The sequence below is a fragment of the Leucopleurus acutus genome (assembly GCF_964270905.1).
Source record: "Leucopleurus acutus genome assembly, chromosome: 9".
Classification (NCBI taxonomy): Eukaryota; Metazoa; Chordata; class Mammalia; order Artiodactyla; family Delphinidae; genus Leucopleurus; species Leucopleurus acutus.
Window position 1 is genome coordinate 19,354,688 of NC_139144.1, and position 19,581 is coordinate 19,374,268.

The window sequence follows — 19,581 nt, forward strand, 5'->3', positions numbered from 1 at the left end:
TGGCAAGCTTTTTAAGGATCCTAAACAACTGTGCTTCTTTTCTCACTGTACTCTTGTGCGGTTTTATTTTCCTCCCGTGTATGCTACAGAGTTGTTGAAAAAGAAAGAAAAAAATGACATCATCCATATTTGTATCCAAAGCAAAAGAGATAATTTTAGTTTAAAAAGCAAATGGTTGTGCCATCTCCCGAAATGTTTTTGAAGACGTAGAAATCTGTCTTGATCTACTTATGAAGTAGATCTACTCTACTACCTGGTCTTTCATCTCATTTTATATTACAGTTTCTGAAGTTGGGAAATTTCATATATGGTTAAGTGATTTATTGAAGGTCACAGTGACAATTTGTAGAAAAATTGCTCCTAGAATATTGACTCTCTCATTTAAAGAGAAGACATTGCTACATTTTCAGTAGTTTATCTTTCTAGAAAGTGTGGTCTTTTTCAAATGTGGTTATTTTGTTTTGAGACCTCTTACAAATACCTGCAAAACTGGTATATCTGGAGATTTAGAGACAAGTGGTGACAGGATGACCTGTTGCAGAGTATAGAATAGGGAGTGAAGGGGCCGAGGCCTAAAACTGGCCTGCCAGTATCCAGCTATGGGCCTGTCCTCTCGGTACTTTAGTTACCTAACTGTGAAATGAGCATTGTAATAGTTATTCTACTTACGTTCTGTTGACAAAAGAAAATTAATGTATATGAAGGCCATTTTAAGCATTACTATCTAGGGGAGAAGGCATCTCCATGTGGTATACTGTTTCCACAGATCAGGGTGGGACATGGCAATGAATGCAGACCTCGCAAGGGCACAAAGTACCGAGAGTGGGTCTGGTTTTGTAAAGATGGGCGGTTGGGTAGGTGGTGTAAGGAAACAGAGAAGTCCTAGAGCTGATCCTGGAGCACTGAGAAAATAGGCCCACAAAGCAGGCAGTTCCAAGATGAGCGGTGAATTGAAGTGTTCGCATTGTATTTGCAAGGACTACCTGTGGGATGAGAAAGAGGATCCTGTTAAGGGCAATTTATGATTTTACTGATTTAAACTCTGCTAAAGTTGGGATTTGCAGCAGAGAATGGGGAGCCAGGTGAGTGAGGCAAGGAATTGATTAACTATTTGTCGCTGAATTAAAACCATTAAACTTCCCAGAGAACACAGTGGCCCAGGGTACTAGGAAAGAAGGAATTTCTTCACGGGCAGTTTTCAGGGAGACTTTAAACTTGAGGATATTGTATGCAAGCAAGATTGGCCAACCTGTTCATTTGTACAGAAAGGTAACATAAGTACAGGTTTCCCGACACTGACCTGTATGTTGGTAGCAATCATGCTGAGGTTTTATCAGTTCTCATGAAAATTCAGAATAAAAACAAGGTAGTGACTTACTCTGAGAACTTCCTCTCTATTTTTCTTGTTATTTAAATAACCTTCCTTTTATGAAGTGATGATAGCAGATAGTGAAGTTTTAAAAAATGTCCTTACTTATTAGCAAAGTAAAAAGATAGCATTTATTGGTCATTCTTACTTACTTTTAAACTTTATTTTACTGCTTAAAGAAAATCAGACTTTAATTGGTACTAACAGTTATTTGCAAGTAACCATTGTTATTTGGAAAAAGCATGAACTTTAAAAGCAGACATTTTAATGTTTGAATCCTTGCTCTGCCATTTATTCTTTGTTGTCTTGGAGCTTCGGCTAACTTCTCTATTCCTCAGTTTCCCTGTCTTTCAGTAGAGAACAGTACAACTATTTTGAATGTTTTTTTGGGGAGGATTAGACCTCACGTGTATCAAACCCCTAAAGTAATGCCTGGTTCATAATAGGTCCTTACTGGATGACTACAGTAGAAAAATTAGGTTTATCACAGTTATCCAGATTCCTTGGCCTCATTCCTAAACCTATCAAAGAAGATGAAATCCAAGCATATGTGTTTTTTAAGTTGTGATAAAATACACATAACATGAAATTTACCACCATCAGGGTTCATTAGTGTTAAGTACATTTACATTAATGCTCATCCAGTCTCCAGAAGTCTCTTCATCTCGCTGGACTGAAAGTCTGTGTCCATTGAACAACAACTCCTATTGCTGTCTGTCCCTCGGTCCCTGGCAACCACTGTTCTAATTTCTGTCTGTGAATTTGTCTCCATATGTACAGTCTTCATATAAATAATATATAAATAATATTATCTTCATAAAATGTAATCACACAGTAATTTTTTGTGTGACTGCTTTTTTTTCCACGTAGCATAATATGCTCAAAGTTCATCCACGTTGTAGCATGTGACAGGATTTCTTTCCTTTTTAAGGCTGAGCAATATTTCATCATATGAATACATATTTTCTTCATCCATTCAATGGATATTTGGGTTGCAATGTATTTTTTGTTTGTTTGTTTTGTTTTGTTTTGTTTTGCGGTACGCGGGCCTCTCACTGTTGTGGCCTCTCCCGTTGCGGAGCACAGGCTCCGGACGTGCAGACCCAGCAGCCATGGCTCACGGGCCCAGCCGCCCCGCGGCCTGTGGGATCTTCCCGGACCGGGGCACGAACCCGTGTCCCCTGCATCGGCGGGTGGACTCTCAACCACTGCGCCACCAGGGAAGCCCAAGCATATGTGTTTTTTTCCTGTTGCTCTTAACCCTCTGTATTGATTTCCTAGGGCTGCTATATCAAATTACCACAAACCAGGTAACTTAAAACAACAGAAATTTATTCTCTCATAGTTCTGGAGGTTAGAAATCCAAATTGAGGTGTTGGCAGGGTCAGTCTCCTTCTGAGGGCTCTAAGGAAGAATCATTCCTTGTCTTTTCCTAGCTTCTAGTGGCTCCAATCAGTGCTTGAAGTTCCATGGCTTGTTAACTGTGTCACTCCATTCTCTGTCTCTTGTCAAGAGACCTTTTTCACTGTGTGTGTCTCTGAGTGTGTTATTCTCTCATAAGGACATCAGTCATTGGATTTAGAGCTCACCATAATCCAGTATGACCTCATCTCAACTGACTACACATGCATGTAAATAAACTAATGTTACATGAACTCTATATAAGAATTGAAAAAGAGGCAATGCTTACATGATTATTTTATAAAGCCAGTATAAAGTGGAAATCAAGATAAGGATATCATGGGGAAGAAAATTTAATAGCTATCTTTCTTGAAAATTGATGCAAAAATACTAAACAAACTATTAGCAAATGTAAGTCAGGGATATCTAAAAAGGGTAATTTATCATGACCAAGATGGCTTTTGTTTAGAAGTGTAATGTAATTTCTTCAGTAAAGGAAAAAAATTGATGATCTCAACACGTATAAAGAGAGAAAGCATTTAATAAAGTTCAGCATCAATCTGTGTGTAAAAATACTCTTAGCAGACCAAGAATAGAACTTCATTAATCCATTTTTATCACTTTTACTCAGCAGATTACTGACTCTCCTAACCAGGGTTATAAGAAAAAGCAATAAGGGCTTCCCTGGTGGCGCAGTGGTTGAGAGTCCGCCTGCCGATGCAGGGGATACGGGTTTGTGCCCCGGTCCGGGAAGGTCCCACATGCCGCGGAGCTGCTGGGCCTGTGAGCCATGGCCGCTGAGCCTGCGCGTCCGGAGCCTGTGCTCCGCAACGGGAGAGGCCACAACAGTGAGAGGCCTGCGTACAGCAAAAAAAAAAAAAAAAAAAAAAAAAGGCAATAAAATGTAGAAGGACTAGAAAGGAAAAAAATAAAGATTATTCAGAGATAACATGATCTTATGTATAGCAAATCCAAAACAATCTACAAATAAAGTAATTAATGACTGAGTTTTGAAAGTTTGGTAAAATTCCATTTAGAAAAATCAGTGGTGTTTTTAATATAATAGCAACAGAGAAACAGAAAAATTTTAAATTACTATTTATAATATCAAAAAACATCAAATGTGTAGGAATAATAAAAATCAAAGATATGTAAAATCCCTTTACAGAAACTATAATAATATTAATAGGAATTAAAGGAGACCTGAATAAATGAAGAGAGATAATATATTCATGGATTGGAGAGCTCAATATTACAAAGATTTCCATTTTTTCTAATTTTATCTGTAGACTTAGTGCAAACCCATAATTCCACAGGCCTTTTTGTTTTAAATGGAAATTGTCAAGCCTGTTATAAAATTTATATGGATGTACCATGAACCAAGAGTAGCCTATATCAAATTGATAAGAACAGAGGCAGAGGACTATCAAAACTTACTTTAAGGGTACAATAATTTACATAGGTGAATTAGTGTAAGGACAGAGAAATAGCACAGAATTGATGGTCCAGAAACAAAAACACATAAATGGAAACTTGACTTATTGCAGAGGTAACCCTTGAGATTGAGGAGAGAAAGATTATCATTTGCTTCTTTGTTTTCTCAAATAAATTGTGCTGGGTCAATCGGATATTCATACAGAAAAACACTCATCTTGGCTCTTGTCTCGCATTATGCAGAAGCTAATTCCAGTTGGATTGTATATCTAAATGTGAAGGGTAAACCGATAGAGGTTCTGGAGGATAACTTCATGAAAGTAAGATATTTTCATGATTGAAAGACATCTTCATGAATGTGGGATGGGACAAAAAATTTTTTTCAAACGGGATACTGAAAGTGCTAACCATGGAGAATAAGGTCAGTAAAATGGCCTGCATTCAAATTAGGAACTTCTCTGCCTTAAAAGACTTCTTAAGAGTGGGAGAACATATTTGCAGTATATACAGTCATCAAAGTGATTATACCCAGAATATATGAACAACTTGTACAAATACGTAAAGGACAAACAAAAAAAGAGAAAAATAGACAAGACAGATGAATATGCACTTCACAAAAGAATATATCCAAATGGGTAATTAACAAGCAAAAAGGGATAACTCCTTAGCCATCATTGGAAATGTAAATTAAAACAATAGTGCTCACTCAAAAGTACAGATAAAATGAAAGAGTATGATAATTCTAAATTTTGGCAGGATTGGGGAGCACATATTTCCGGTCAGGGTATAAGTTGGTACAATCACTTTGGAAAATTGGCCGTATCTACAAATACTAAGAATACAAATACCATATGATCCAGCAATTCTACTCTTAGCCAACAGAAGTGCATATACATACGTTCACTAAAAGCTGTGCGCTAAAATGTTCATGGTGGCATTATTTAAAATACCTAAAAAATGGAAATAATGCAAATGTATGTTAACAGAAGGATGGATACATAAACCAAAGTAAATTTCCACTCTGGAATACTCCACAGTGGTGAAAACGACACCTGCTACATACAACAACATGGATGAATTTTACAAATAAGATATTCACTGAAAGGAGCCAGACACAAAATAATACTTTATGGTTCTATTTATGTAAAATTCAAAAACAGGTAAAACTAAAGAATGGTGTTAGAAATTATGATAGTAATAATATTTGGAAAGATGCAGTTGGGGAAGCCACAAAAGATTCAGAGGTTCTGCTAATATTTGGTTTTGTGGTCTAGGTGGTAGTTACAGAGGTTTGTTCACTTTGTGATATTTCATAAAGCTATGCCTACATAATGTGCACATTCCTCTGTATGTTAAAGAATTTAATTTAAAATTATCATTTTTGTAGTTTCCCAACTAAAAAATGATAAGTTTATATTAAACTATGAATATAAATAACTGGCATTAATAGAAAAAGTGGTCATGTTAATTAGAAAGCTTAAAATTACATCTAGAATTTTTATAAGTAGTTTAAATTGTAGTTATTATAAATATTATGTTAGATGTTTTTTTATTGAAGTATAGTTGACATGTAATATTATGTTTCAGGTGTACAACATAATGTTTTGACAATCAGATACATTACTAAATGATCATCACAATAGGTCTTGTTACCATCTCTCACCACGCAAAGTTATTACTGTATTATCGACTATATTTCCTATGGTATACATTGCATCCTTGTGACTTACTTATTTTGTAAGTGGAATTTTGTAACTCTTTATCCCTTTCACCTATTGCACCCAACCCCTCAATCCCACTCCCCTCTGGCAACCACCAGTTTGCTCTGTGAGTCTGTTTGTCTTTTGTTTGTCTTGTTCATTTGTTTTGTTTTTTAGATGCCACATATACATGAGATCATACAGTTTTTGTCTTTTTCTCTCTGACTTATTTCACTCAGCATAAACCCTCTGGGTCCATCCATGTTGTCACAAATGGCAAGATTTCATTCTTTTTTATGGTTGAGTAATGTTCCATTGTATATACCACATTTTTTTTATCCATTAATCTATTGATAACACTTAGGTTGCTTCCATATCTTGTGTGTTGTAAATAATGCTTCACTGAACATAGGGGCACATATATCTTTTTGAATTAGTATTTTTGTACTCTTTGGGTAAATACCCAGAAGTGGAATTGCTGGATTGTATGGTATTATTTTTAATTTTTTGAGAAACCTCCATAGTGTTTTCCACAGTAGCTGTACCAATTTACATTCACACCAACAGTGCATGAGGGTTCCCTTTTTTCCATATCCTTGCCAACACTTATTTGTTGTCTTTTTGATGATAGCCATTCTGATATTGGATGCTTCTTTAATAATGCGCTGTACATGTTACTGTTTTGAAAGTTTTTGGTAGTCAATAATTTTTGGAGTAGAAACATACAAAGCTGCTCCATTTTAGCTAGATCTTTCAAGTAAAATATGACTTTAAGTGTTTTCAGTTAACATACACATATAACTTCCAACGTACATTCACTGTAAGCTATTGAAGTTACAGAATTATTGTTAAGTTACTGAAACCCTGTATGTTGAGAAGCTGTGCTTTTCAGATCCTTTGAGGATAATAAAGGCAATAAATACAATTTTACACTCTGTGTCTATATTCTAGTATTATAAGGTGAAGATATTATTTGAAATTGCTCAGGTAATGCTTTCTTAGATTATATAGACATTTGAATAGTGATAGGGGAAATTTCTTTACAGCTGCCTAATTTTGATTTTTGATATCTACTAAAAAGTGAAAAAAAAAATCACTATGAATGGAATGGAACTAACAACAACCAAAGTGCTATACCCCATATTTTCAGTTAATAATTTTGTATGAAATAGCTTATTTTCTCCCCTTTTCTTTGTTAGTACATTGATACAGAATTGACAGTATATATTAGAATAAAATTCTATTATAATAATACAAGTTAAAATTTTTTCATTAAAACATATTTTAATATGAAACAATGTTCCTTTGCATCTCTTTCTTGTTTAATATTAAAAATGTCTAAAATGGGTATCAGTATTCACCAACCATGTTTCCTGATACCGTCTTTAAGTTGATTCTGCTCTGCCTCTGTGTGTGTGTGTATCTGAGGCATGTACTGTTATTAACACCAATAGATTTCAGAAATAATATTTTGTGTTGTTTATAAACTTAACAGTCAAGAAAATGTTAATGAAATAATCTAACTTTTTAACTATGTACCTTTAATAATAGACACTGAATCATAAATGAAAGAGGAATTTCAGCTATTTGGGCCTGGATATGTATGTTGGTGTACAAGATCTGCCTTGTTAATTCAGTCATTTACTTAGTGACACATCCAGCAACCTATTTATATCACTATGGACTTAATCTACTCATAGATGGTATTTCTACTCCCCACCTCATTGCTTACCTCTCTCTGCTTCAGTCAGTCTGCTCCAGCCACCATTATGACCTAATTGCTGTTTTCACTAGCTACCAAGCACATTACTACCTCTGCACTTTCACTGATACCTCTGCCCAGATCTGTATTTCCCCGTATCCTCCATAGATTTCATTATATGTAGGTCTCCATTTAAATAACACCCTGAGATGCGTTCTCTGACTCTTCCCTGCATAATAATCCACATCATTCTCTGTTCTTATTCCCTTCCTCCTCCTTTATAGCATTTACACTACCTGATATTCTCTTACATTTACTTTTTATACATTTCTTAGTAAATACAAGATCCATGCGGGCAGAGACTCAATTGGTTTTATTTACTACTGTATTTCCAGCACATAGAAGCAAGATAGACCCATAGTAAGCACTCTATAGATATTTATAGTTTCAGTGAATGAAGGAAGGAAGGAAATATAATGAACAATAGTATCAGTCTGCATAGCTCAGCCATTAATTGACTCTGCAGAATTCATTTATTTATTCTCTAAACAAATACAGGGTTGTTGTTAGTTCCAGCATGGCTCTCTTCGTAGGGATTGGGAGTAAATTTTAAGTAAGCCCTAATAATAAAACAGATTTTAAATTTTGTTATTATCCTTTAAAGGAGGAGGTAAAGGGAAAGGGAGGAAATCATACACATGGTATTTAACTTTGTCTTTTAGGAAATAAATAATGACTAAAAATGATATTTATTCCAAATGCATTGTCTTTGTTCTTGTCTGTAATAATTTTAAAATATTGTAGTAACTGCTCAAGTACCACTTGTAGAGTTATGTTGTTTGTGTTTATTTTCCTATTTATATCTATTCCCAACTCACCCCACCACCACCTTTTTAAAGAATCCAACCCAGGTCGGAACAGCTCTTCAGGTTTTCCATAATCTTGGAACTTTGAAGGATACTATTACCAGTGTTGTGGATGGATATTGTGCTGCTATAGAAGAAAATATCCACAGTGCATTAGACATCAAAGTTTTGACTCAGCCTTCCCAGTCAGCTGTGAGAGGTATGGATGTGGTTTATCTTTAGCTTCTTTATTTATTTATAACTGAAAAGTCCTTTGAATAGTATGTGAAGCATTCAAGTTTCAAAGTAATCTAATGACTCATTTTTTAGTAGACAGAAAATGAGAGAAGAAATTATGTTTTAGAATTTATTTATAACTTTTTTTTGTCTAATCAGTGAGTTGAACTGGCCAATTGGTATATTCAGAACTTCTAGATAAAATCTGTAAACTATGGCTTCATTTAGTTCAGAGGAAACAGATGCAAGAAAAAAAAAAGGAACATATTTTTCTTTCTGAAATCCTTATCCTCACGTGTACTTCTTATTGAGGCAGAAAATATTTTTTAAGGAAATACAGTCTCTACTTTATCTTTCTGGGCTTTTGTATAATTCTCATACTCAGGAGCAGTAATGGGTAAATGTGGAGACAGAAGCTGATAAAAGCTTTGGGAACATTACAACTATAGCACAATCTAAAGAAAACCAGAAACAGGTAGATTCAAGGTAGCAGTCCCAACCCTTTTCCTGCCAAAAGATACCCGATGATGACATTCACATACATAACACACTTCATAGACATGAAAGACTACATGTTCTGTGTACCTCTCATTTTTCTAAGCAACACCAACTCTGCATTTCTCTCCTTAAAATCTTTCCTCTCTCCTGTTAATACGGATGGACTGTACTTGCTCCTAGCAGAGACCAAGTACTCTGCTTTTGCATTAGATCCCATCACTCAAAGGCGTTGCTTTCACAGATCCCCTCTCTCTACCACATCATCAGTTTTTCCTTTATTATGTCTCTTTTCCATCACATACAATCGTGCTATTGTATCTTCTTCTGCTTAAAGACAGTCAAACAAATCTATCTTGACTCAATTTCTTTCTTCAGTTTTACCACCTTATTTTATTTAGACTATAGAAAAATTACCCAAAGTGTTGTCTATACTGCTTGCCTCCAGTTTTTCTCTTCTCGTTTTTCTATTGAACAAGATACTCTAATACCATTGAGTTGTCCTTAAGAATAAATAATACATGTAAAATTAATAACAGTTCTTGATATAGGGCTAATACTAAAAAATATTTGCAGTCATTGATTATTATTTTTATGTTTGCTATATAAACATAACCTTAAATAACACAGAATATATGTCCCTCATAAATATTTGCACTAGATAAAAAGAGATAAAAGAATCTTAGATCTTAAAGGGATTTTTAAAGGTTAACCCTAGCCTCTGAATAGGTCTGTATTAAGACCATCCCAGAAGGAGAGCTTTGAAAAGAAATTGCCAGAGGAGATTTTACTCTCAGCTTTTCCCAGCAATTATTCTCAAAAAGTTTGATCTAATGTTTAAATTTCCAGAGGCAGTTTAATCTCATTCCCTCTTGTGTTGTCAAGAATAGGAAAAAAATGAAAGCAATTATTCACATCCTGTCAGTGCTAATGTATGCTCCCTTTTTCTGAAAGAATAAAGAGTTTAAAAGCCTTATTATCATCTGTTGAGGAGTGGATACCATGATTTAATGTAGAAACCCTACTCTTTATTATTTTTTAAAAGAATAATCATTGCTATTTTTATTTTTTAAAATGTTACATTGGCAGGATTAATGTTAATTGCCTGATCTTGTTGGTTATATTGAGATAATGTAGTAGAATGTCATTTTTGTTGGAAATACACATTAAAGCCTTCAGGGGTGATGGGGCCTCATGTCAGTAACTTATTCCCAAATGATTCAGGGAAAAATGTTTTTTACTATACTTCAAAATTTTCTATATGTGTAAGATTATTTCAAAACTTACAAAATAAATAACATTATTATAATTATATGGGAACACGTTACCCAAAATGTATCTAAAAGTTTATAAATCACTAAGGAAAATATAAATAACTCAATTGAAAAAAATAGATAAAGGATATGAATAGGCAGATCACAGAAGAACATATCCAGTAAACATGAAAAGATGTTCAGCCTCTTTTTAGAGGATATGAACTAGTTATTAGGGAAAAACAAATGATGCAAGATCCTATTTATCAGTCGTGAGACTGGCAAAATCTAAATCTAAAACAGAACTAAATGTTGGATGAGGGCAGAAACTCTTATACTCTGACTGTAGGAGAATAAAATGTTTCAAACATTTTATTCAGTTTTATCCAACTGCTCACTGAGATTAAAAATGGGTATACCTTATAATCTTATAATTTCCCTTTTAAGAGTAAACCCTAGAGAAACTCTGGCACATATGTATAAGAATTTTTATTACTATTATTCATAATAGCTAAACACTGAAAACAGTCTTTCCTTCATTGAAAAAATGAATAAACTTGCTTATTTGTTAAGTAGACTACTATACAATATTTAAATTTATAAATTTTATCAGTATAGATAATTCTCAGCTCCCTTACATGAAAAAGCAAGTTGCAAAAAGATACAGTATGATATTGTATTTAAAGCCTGAGAACATGACAGATGGTGCTATGTATTGCTTTACATACATGCAGATGTAATGAATGTATAAATATATGCCTTCTAATAATAACCATTAATTTCAAAATAACATGAGCTCTGGGGAGAGAGCAAGGAAAATGAGACCAGGAACGAAGAGGTATATTTAGGGACCTTCACTTTATTCATTCATCCTTTTTTAAAATTTTATTTTTTAAGACTGTTTTTTAGAGTATTTTTATGTTCACAGCACAATTAAGAGGAAGGTATTGAGATTTCCCATATACCCTCACCCCCACGCGTGCACAGCCTCTCTCATGATCAGCATCCCCCAGCAGAGTAATACATTTGTTACAGTTGGTGAACCTGCATTGACATGTCATAACCACCCAAAGTCCGTAGCTTACAGTAGGGTTACTCTTAGGTTTCTGCATCTATGAGTTTGGACGAATTTATAATGAATGACGTATTTCCATCATTATAATATCAAACAATATTTTCATGGCCCTAAAAATCCTCTATGCTTTGCTTATTCATCTTCACACTCCCAGCCCTGTCAACCACTGATCTTTTTATTGTCTCCATAGTTTTACCTTTTTTAGAATGTTATATAGTTGGAATTCTACATCATGTAGCCTTTGCAGATTGGCTTCTTTCACTTAGTAATAAGCATGTAAGTTTCCTCCACTTCTTTTTTTTTTTTTGTGGTACGCGGGCCTCTCACTGTTGTGGCCTCTCCCGTTGCGGAGCACAGGCTCCGGACATGCAGGCGCAGCAGCCATGGCTCACGGGCCCAGCCGCTCCGCGGCATGTGGGATCTTCCCGGACCGGGGCACGAACCCGTGTCCCCTGCATCGGCAGGCTGACTCCCAGCCACTGCGCCACCAGGGAAGCCCTCCTCCATTTCTTTTCATGGCTTGATAGCTCTTTTTTTTTTTCCGGTATTGAATAATATTCCATTGTATGGATGTACTACAGTTCATTTATCCATCCACCTAGTGAAACATCCTGGTTGCTTTTAAGTTTAGGCAATTATGAACAAAAGCTGCTGTAAACATCTTTGTGCAGGTTTTTGTGTGGACATAAGTTTTCAGCTCCTTAGGGTAAATACCAAAGAGCACAATTGCTGCATTGTACGGTAAGAGTATGCTTAGTATTGTGAGAAACCACCAAACTGTCTTCCAAACTAGCTTGACCATTTTGTGTTCATGCCGTCAGTGAATGAGGGTTTCTGTTGCTCCCTATCCTCACCAGCATTTGGTGTTATCACTGTTCCAGATTTTGGCCATCTAATAGGTATGTTATGGTATCTCAGTGTTGTTTTAATTTTCATTTCCCTGATGCTGTATGATATGGATCATCTTCTCCTATGCTTATTTGCCATCTGTACATCTTCTTTGGTGAGGGAGGTGTCTGTTAAGGTATTTGGCCCATTTTTTAATTGGGGGTGTTTCTTACTGTTGTAAGAATTTTTATTTTGGGTAGCAGTTTTTTCAGATGTGTCTTTTGCAAATATCTTTTTTTCCAAGTCTAAGGATTGTCTTCTAATTCTCTTATTTGTCTCTTCCAGAATAGAAGTTTTTAATTTTAATGAGGTCCAGCTTATCAGTTATTTCTTTCATAGAACATGTCTTTGGTATTGTATCTAAAAAGTCATTGCCATACCCAAAGTCATCTGGGTCTTCTCCTTTGTTATCTCCTATGAGTGTTACAGTTTTGCACTTTACTTTTAGGTCTGTGATCCATTTTGAGTTAATTTTGGTGAAATATGTGAGATCTATGTCTAGATTCATTGTTTTGCATGTGGTTATTGAGTTATTCCAACATGATTTGCTGAAGATTCTACCTTTGCCAAATTTATTGCCTTTGCTCCTTTTTCAAAGATAATTTGACTATATTTATGTGGGTGTATTTCTGAGCTCCCTATTCTGTTCCATTTATCTATTTGTCTTTTTTGCTAATACCACATTGTCTTGATTACTGTAGCTTTATAGAATGTCTTGAAGTTGGCTAGTCAGTCTTCCAACTTCATTCTTTTTTGTCAATATTGTGTTGGCTCTTCTGGTTCTTTTCTTGATATAAACTTTAGAATCCATTTGTTGATATCCAAAAAATAACTTTCTAGAATTTGGATTTGGATTGCCTTGAATCTATAGATCAAATTGGGAAGAACTGACATCTTGACAATATTGATTGTTCCGTCGATGAACATGGACTATTTCTCTATATACTTAGTTCCTCTTTGATTTTGTTCATCAGAGTTCTGTAGCTTTCCTCGTAAAGATTTTGTACCTATTTTGTTAGATTTATTTATACCTAAGTATTTCATTTGTTCGGGGGGGTAACACACATGATATTTTGTTATCAAATTCAAATTCCACTTGTTCATTGTTGATATATAGGAAAGCAATTGACTTACGTTCATTAACCTGGTATCTTACAACTTTGCTATAATCACTGATTAATTCCAGGACTTTTTTGATTGGTTCTTTCAGATTTTCTACACAGATGATTGTACCATCTGCAAACAAAGACAGTTTTATGTCTTACTTCCCAGAATACACCTTTCTTTCCTTTTCTTGCCTTACTGCATTAGCAAGGACTTCCAGTATAATGTTGAAAAGTGGTGGTGAAAGGGGACATTCTTGCCTTGTACCTGATCTTAATGGGAACATTTCTCATCATTAAGTATGATGTTAGCTGCAGGCTTCTTATAGATAGTCTTTATTAAATTGAGAAAATTGCCTTTATACTTAGTTTATTGAGAGATTTTACCATTAATGGCTGTTGGATTTTGTCAACTATGATCAAATGTATTAATGTGATTCTTCTTTTTTTAGTCTGCTGATGTGATGGATTATGTAAACTGTTTTTTTTTTAATTTATTTAATTTTATTTTTGGCTGTGTTGGGTCCTCATTGCTGCACGCGGGCTTTCTCTAGTTGCGGTGAGCAGGGGTTACTCTTTGTTGTGGTGTGCGGGCTTCTCATTGCGGTGGCTTCTCTTTGTTTCGGAGCACGGGCTCTAGGTGCGTGGGCTTCAGTAGTCATGGCATGAGGGCTCAGTAGTTGTGGTTCGCGGGCTCTAGAGCACAGGCTCAGTAGTTGTGGCCCACATGCTTAGTTGCTCCGTGGCATGTGAGATCTTCCTGCACCAGGGCTCGAACCCGTGTTTCCTGCATTGGCAGGCTGATTCTTAACTACTGCACCACCAGGGAAGCCCTGTAAACTGGTTTTTGAATGTTGAACCAGGCTTACATACCTGGGATAAATCCCATTTGATTATGGCATAAAATTCTTTTTATACATTTTTAGATTTTATTTGCTAATATTTTGTTGAGGCTTTTTACATCTGTGTTCATGAGGTAGTGGTCTCTAGTTTTATTTGCTTGTAATATCTTTATTATCTAGAATAACTATTCACCATCTTGTTATTTCTGTCGACTTTCGGAATGCTTCTTTCCTCAAACTTTGAACGCTTTTTTTGCTCTCTGGCCCAGTATGCACCAGGTTCACCTTCTGTTTTTACCGCTCCAGGTACGGAATCACTTTTTTCTTCAGTAAGCCTTGGCTTCTTTTATTGGGGAATGGTGCATAGAGATTGAAATTTGGATATCAGGCATGCTCATTTCTATTAAGGAGTTGTCATCTCTCTGTCCTTTAGTGAACAGAATTGACAGATACCTCCAATTCCCATTACTCATTTGTATCTTCGTTCTGTTTATAGTGAGAACCTTCATTTGCACCATTCTAAAATAGACTTAGTATCAATATTACTATCAAACAACACATCTATTAAGTAAAATACAATATTTCTTTGTGATTTTTTTTGCCCCTAAAATATATCTTACTAAAGTCAGGATGCTGTAATTAAAAATTACTTGAATTAATTATTTTCCTGTGTGTGGTGGTTGTATTATTAATTTGAAGTACCATTAGTTTTATGTGTTACTGTATTTGTTTGTATTTAGTTTTAGAGTTTGCTTTTTTATTCTTTTAAAATTTAAATTTATTTTGAAACATCAGCATATAAGACGTTTGTATGGTTCACAGAGACTCACCGCTTTTATTCCTGTTCCTTTCACCTGGTACTACCTCCCACCTCTTCAACTCCTCCTTCTAGGAAACCTTTCTTATTAATTCCTGTTTTCTGTATTATCCTTCCTGGGTGGGTGCGTGTGTGTGTGTGTGTGTGTGTGTGTGTGTGTGTGTGTGTGTGGTCGTATTTTCCTTTCTTAAACACAAAAGGTTAAGATTCTTTTTTATGTCACTTATGAGAAATTATAATTTCTTCAAAAAGGAACTTCTCATCTTTTAGCCTGTATGTGCTTTTCATAATAACGTATCAGTACATTTTGTTATATTTGGAAATTTTTATTTTTCATGTTTTTCTCTTGCTCATACCAGGGGCACCTGGACGATCTACCATGCCAGCCCCAGGAAACACTGCAGCGTTTCGTGCTTCCCTTTGGACCAATATGGAGAAACTTGTGGATCATATTTTTACTGTTTGTGGCCAGGTAAATATTTGAGAGGGTGAAAATAACATTAATTATGGGTTAATTCCTGGTTATTCTAAATTGTGTGACCTTGGGCAGGTTTCTTAAAATCTCTGAGAGTTCAAAATACCTACATTAGCTAATTATAATATATGTAAGGGCTCTAGCAAAATGTCTTTTCCCTTCCCTTAATGTTTCTAATGCCTATGCTTAATACTTGTTTCATTTGAAAATACTCAGTTATATACATTCTCCCTCTCTTCCCCCTTTTTAGGTACAACATCTGCAAAAAATATTAGCCAAGAAGAGAGACCCTGTCTCTCACATTTGTTTCATTGAAGAAATAGTTAAGGTATGTTTAAATGAAAGTATTTTTATCTCTTTATAAAAGAATGCAGGAAGATAATGAGCCAGCATTATTTGTGTTCCTGTCTGACAGAGAGGCTACATGTCAGATAGCTAAAGGGAAGTATATTTCTTGACAACCACAAATTTTCTTTGCATGTTTGTTTATTGAGTAGATGCTAGCTAATACTATTTATAGAATAATTTCTCAAATGCATATAGTAATTTCCCATTTTTTAATAATATAAATGATTTATTGTAAAAGTTTTTTAAAGTCCCGATAGAGAATAAGATAAAAATTTTTGGCATATAAGAGATTTAATAGTGGTTGTTATAATGCCTTATAAAGTCTTTTCTGAAGATGGTACAATCCATTCAGTTGTTAATTTTTCCTATAAAGCACTTTAATGTATTATTTTTTCATATTCTAAAGTCTCCCTTCTGTCATCTACCAATCTACTGGCCTCGTGGGCACAAGAATTCCTTCCATGCATAGAAATCTCTGACTCTACATTTTATTCATTCATTTTGATATGTTTTTGATAGTGATGAATGGAATAACTAGATATTCTGTTCATTAAATCTTAACACCTAGTGCTCCAAAGAAAAAGATTCTCTAAGTTTCTATCATCGAGGTGTAGGTAGTTTACTTTGTAGTTCAGAATTTTAAATATTTTATTTCCTGTGTTGGGGATCTCCAAAACCACCCCCAAATTTGGTGATTTGCTAGGAGGATTCATAGCACTCAGTACATAGTCCTGCTTGTGCCTGTGATGTGTTATAGTAACAGTATATAAACCAAGTCAGACAGAGAAAGACAAATACTGTGGAATCTAAAAAACAAATGAACAAACATAACAAAATAGAAATTAAGTTACAGATACAGAGAACAAGCAGGTGGTTGCCAGAGGGGAGCCGGGAAGGGGAAATTGGATGAAGGCAGTCAGCAGGTGCAAACTTCCAGTTACAAGATAAATAAATACTAGGAATGTAATGTGTAGCATGATGAATATAATTAATTAATATAATTAAGACTGCTGTATGTTATATATGAAAGTTGTTGTGATATTGCTGCATCGGGCAAAGTTTCTACATAAAAACTCACATATCAGTTCTTGTCAACAGTTAATTATACTGGATGAACACTGGGCGAGGTTTTAAATGCATGTGAATTATTTCTAACTAAAAAGGATTATGAGGAATAGGGATATATGCTTTCATTGTATTCGTCCTTTTCATTTACTTAAAAATATTTCTTATTTAATTAAAGCCAGAGAAGATTGCTCTTCCAAATATTCTTCTTACGTTTTTTAAGACAGTAGTCGTACACAATACACACATACATATTTACATTTATTATAAATTTTAATGTAACTTTACAGTTTAGTTGTTGTTTTTTCTTATAAGGTGATATTTATGAATAAAAATTTAGTCCCTCTTGGGATTCAGTATACTCATCTATATTCAGAATAGATCAATCTTTTTTGGAAAGTCCAGAATAACTTGTGACCCTGCAATTTTGGGAACTCTAGGACAAAAGAGAAGTAAAAATACTCTAAGGAAAATATGTCATAAATTGCAAAGATAGCACATAAAATTTACTATATTTGCTATAATTTCTTCAGTCTTTTCCTTCGTTAAAAAGCTGTAAACAGATATTTTTGCTAATTATATAACTACAATGTAAGAGTATTATTTAGTTAAAATAATTAGCAGTGGCAGTAGAACCTTTATAAAAAGTATAGGATTTTTACAATGATTTGAGGCCCAAATAATAATCCTTAAAATCTGCATAAAATTTTAAACTTGAGTAGGTAATGGTATATATCTTGGGTCATTGAAGAGCAGTTTCTGAACCAAGATCTCTAAATCATTTTGTAATCTGTTTTTGAGGAAAATGTTATAAACAGAATGTTCTTACACTACTAGGTTTTTTTTGCAGCTTCAAGATTTTTAAGGATATATCCTGGTATTGAAATTTCTTTTTAATTTAGTGGTTTAGCCTTTTAAACCTCTGAATATATTTTTTAAAAATGAAAACAGTGTAAATAATTCAAGATGAAATGATTTAGAATTTATGTCATATGCTTTATACAATATCTATGTAGAAATTAATGCTTTTTTCCTAGGAAGATAATTTCTAGCAAGTAATTTTTTTTTAGATTGCAATCTACCAGAACAGATTTTTTAAATTTATGTATTAAATTTTTTTTGTTGTTTTTTGTTTTTTGCGGTATGTGGGCCTCTCACTGTTGTGGCCTCTCCCGTTGCGGAGCACAGGCTCCGGACACGCAGGCTCAGCGGCCATGGCTCACGGGCCTAGCCGCTCCGCGGCATGTGGGATCTTCCTGGACCGGGGCACGAACCCATATCCCCTGCATCGGCAGGTGGACTCTCAACCACTGTGCCACCAGGGAAGCCCCTGTATTAAATTTTTATAAGTTGTAGTCCACATTTTGAAATTCACTGAAAGCTAAATTAATAGATATTTTCTCTTTGGTTTATAATTTAAATATAAATGAAATTACACTATTAATTTCATGTCAAGTAGGAAAATTAAGAATTAATTTTCCAGGTTTCTTTGTTTTAAACCACTTGATTCTAATGCTTCTGTAATTAACTATAAAGTGTGATGGAATTTCCGTGTTTGACTTCTTGCCAACTTGTTTCTTTTCTACAAAAACAAAACAAAACAAAACAAAACTGTACTTTACATTTTCCTTTGTTAAGTAATTTTTGTAATTTATTCTCTTGCTGTAGTTCAATACCTGTAGATTTCTTTAAAAAGTAATGATTTTTATTTTTTAGAACAGCTTTAGGTGTACAAAAAAATTGAGCAGAAAATACATCTGATACTTGCTAGGTTATCATAACATCTCTTGTGCATTATACAAAACTTATAAATGTACTACATAGTGAGCTAATCCTAATGTAAACTATGGACTTTAATTATTAATAATATATCAGTCATGGTTCATCAGTTGTAACAAATGTACTATACCAATGCAAGATGCATAATGCATTATGCAAATACATAATTTCCTGCGTCCACCATTTATAGTATCATGCAAAAGAGGTTCAGTAGTTTTACTTCCTTAAAAATCTTCTATGCTCCACCAGTTCATCCTTCTCCCACTTATCTCCTTAACCCCTGGCAACCACTGATCTTTTTACTGTCTTTAGAGTTTTGTCTTTTTCAGAATATCATGTAATTGGGATCATACAGTAGGTTGCCTTTTCATACTGGTTTCTCTCACTTAGTAATATGCATTTAAGGTTTCTTCGTGTCTTCATTGCTCATTTTTTTAATCACTGACTGATATTTTACTCTGTGGATATACCTAGTTTGTTTACCCATTCACCTATTGAAGGACGTGTTGTTGCTTCCATTTTTTGGCAATTATGATTTAAATTGTTACAAACATTCATGCACAGATTTTTGTGTGGATATAAATTTTCAGTTCATTTGAGTAAATACCAAGGCACGTGATTGCTGTATCTTATAGTTAGACTATGTTTAGCTTTGTAAGAAACCGCCAAATTGTCTTCCAGTGTGGCTGTATTATTTTGCATTCTCATTAGAAAGAAACAAAGTTCCTGTTGTTCCACATCCTTGTCAGCATT

At 34.5% G+C, this 19,581-nt stretch overlaps 1 protein-coding gene across 3 annotated transcripts in view; it reads left to right on the forward strand.

The window, feature by feature from the left end:
* COG5 (component of oligomeric golgi complex 5) overlaps positions 1–19,581 on the forward strand; it is a 282,510-nt gene that overhangs the window by 146,252 nt on the left and 116,677 nt on the right. For all 3 annotated transcript variants that reach the window (XM_082846505.1, XM_082846504.1, XM_082846506.1), the window contains exons 8-10: positions 8,506–8,671; positions 15,521–15,633; positions 15,887–15,964. In XM_082846505.1, coding sequence (XP_082702631.1) covers positions 8,506–8,671; positions 15,521–15,633; positions 15,887–15,964 — 357 coding nt within the window. The remainder of the gene's footprint in view (positions 1–8,505; positions 8,672–15,520; positions 15,634–15,886; positions 15,965–19,581) is intronic.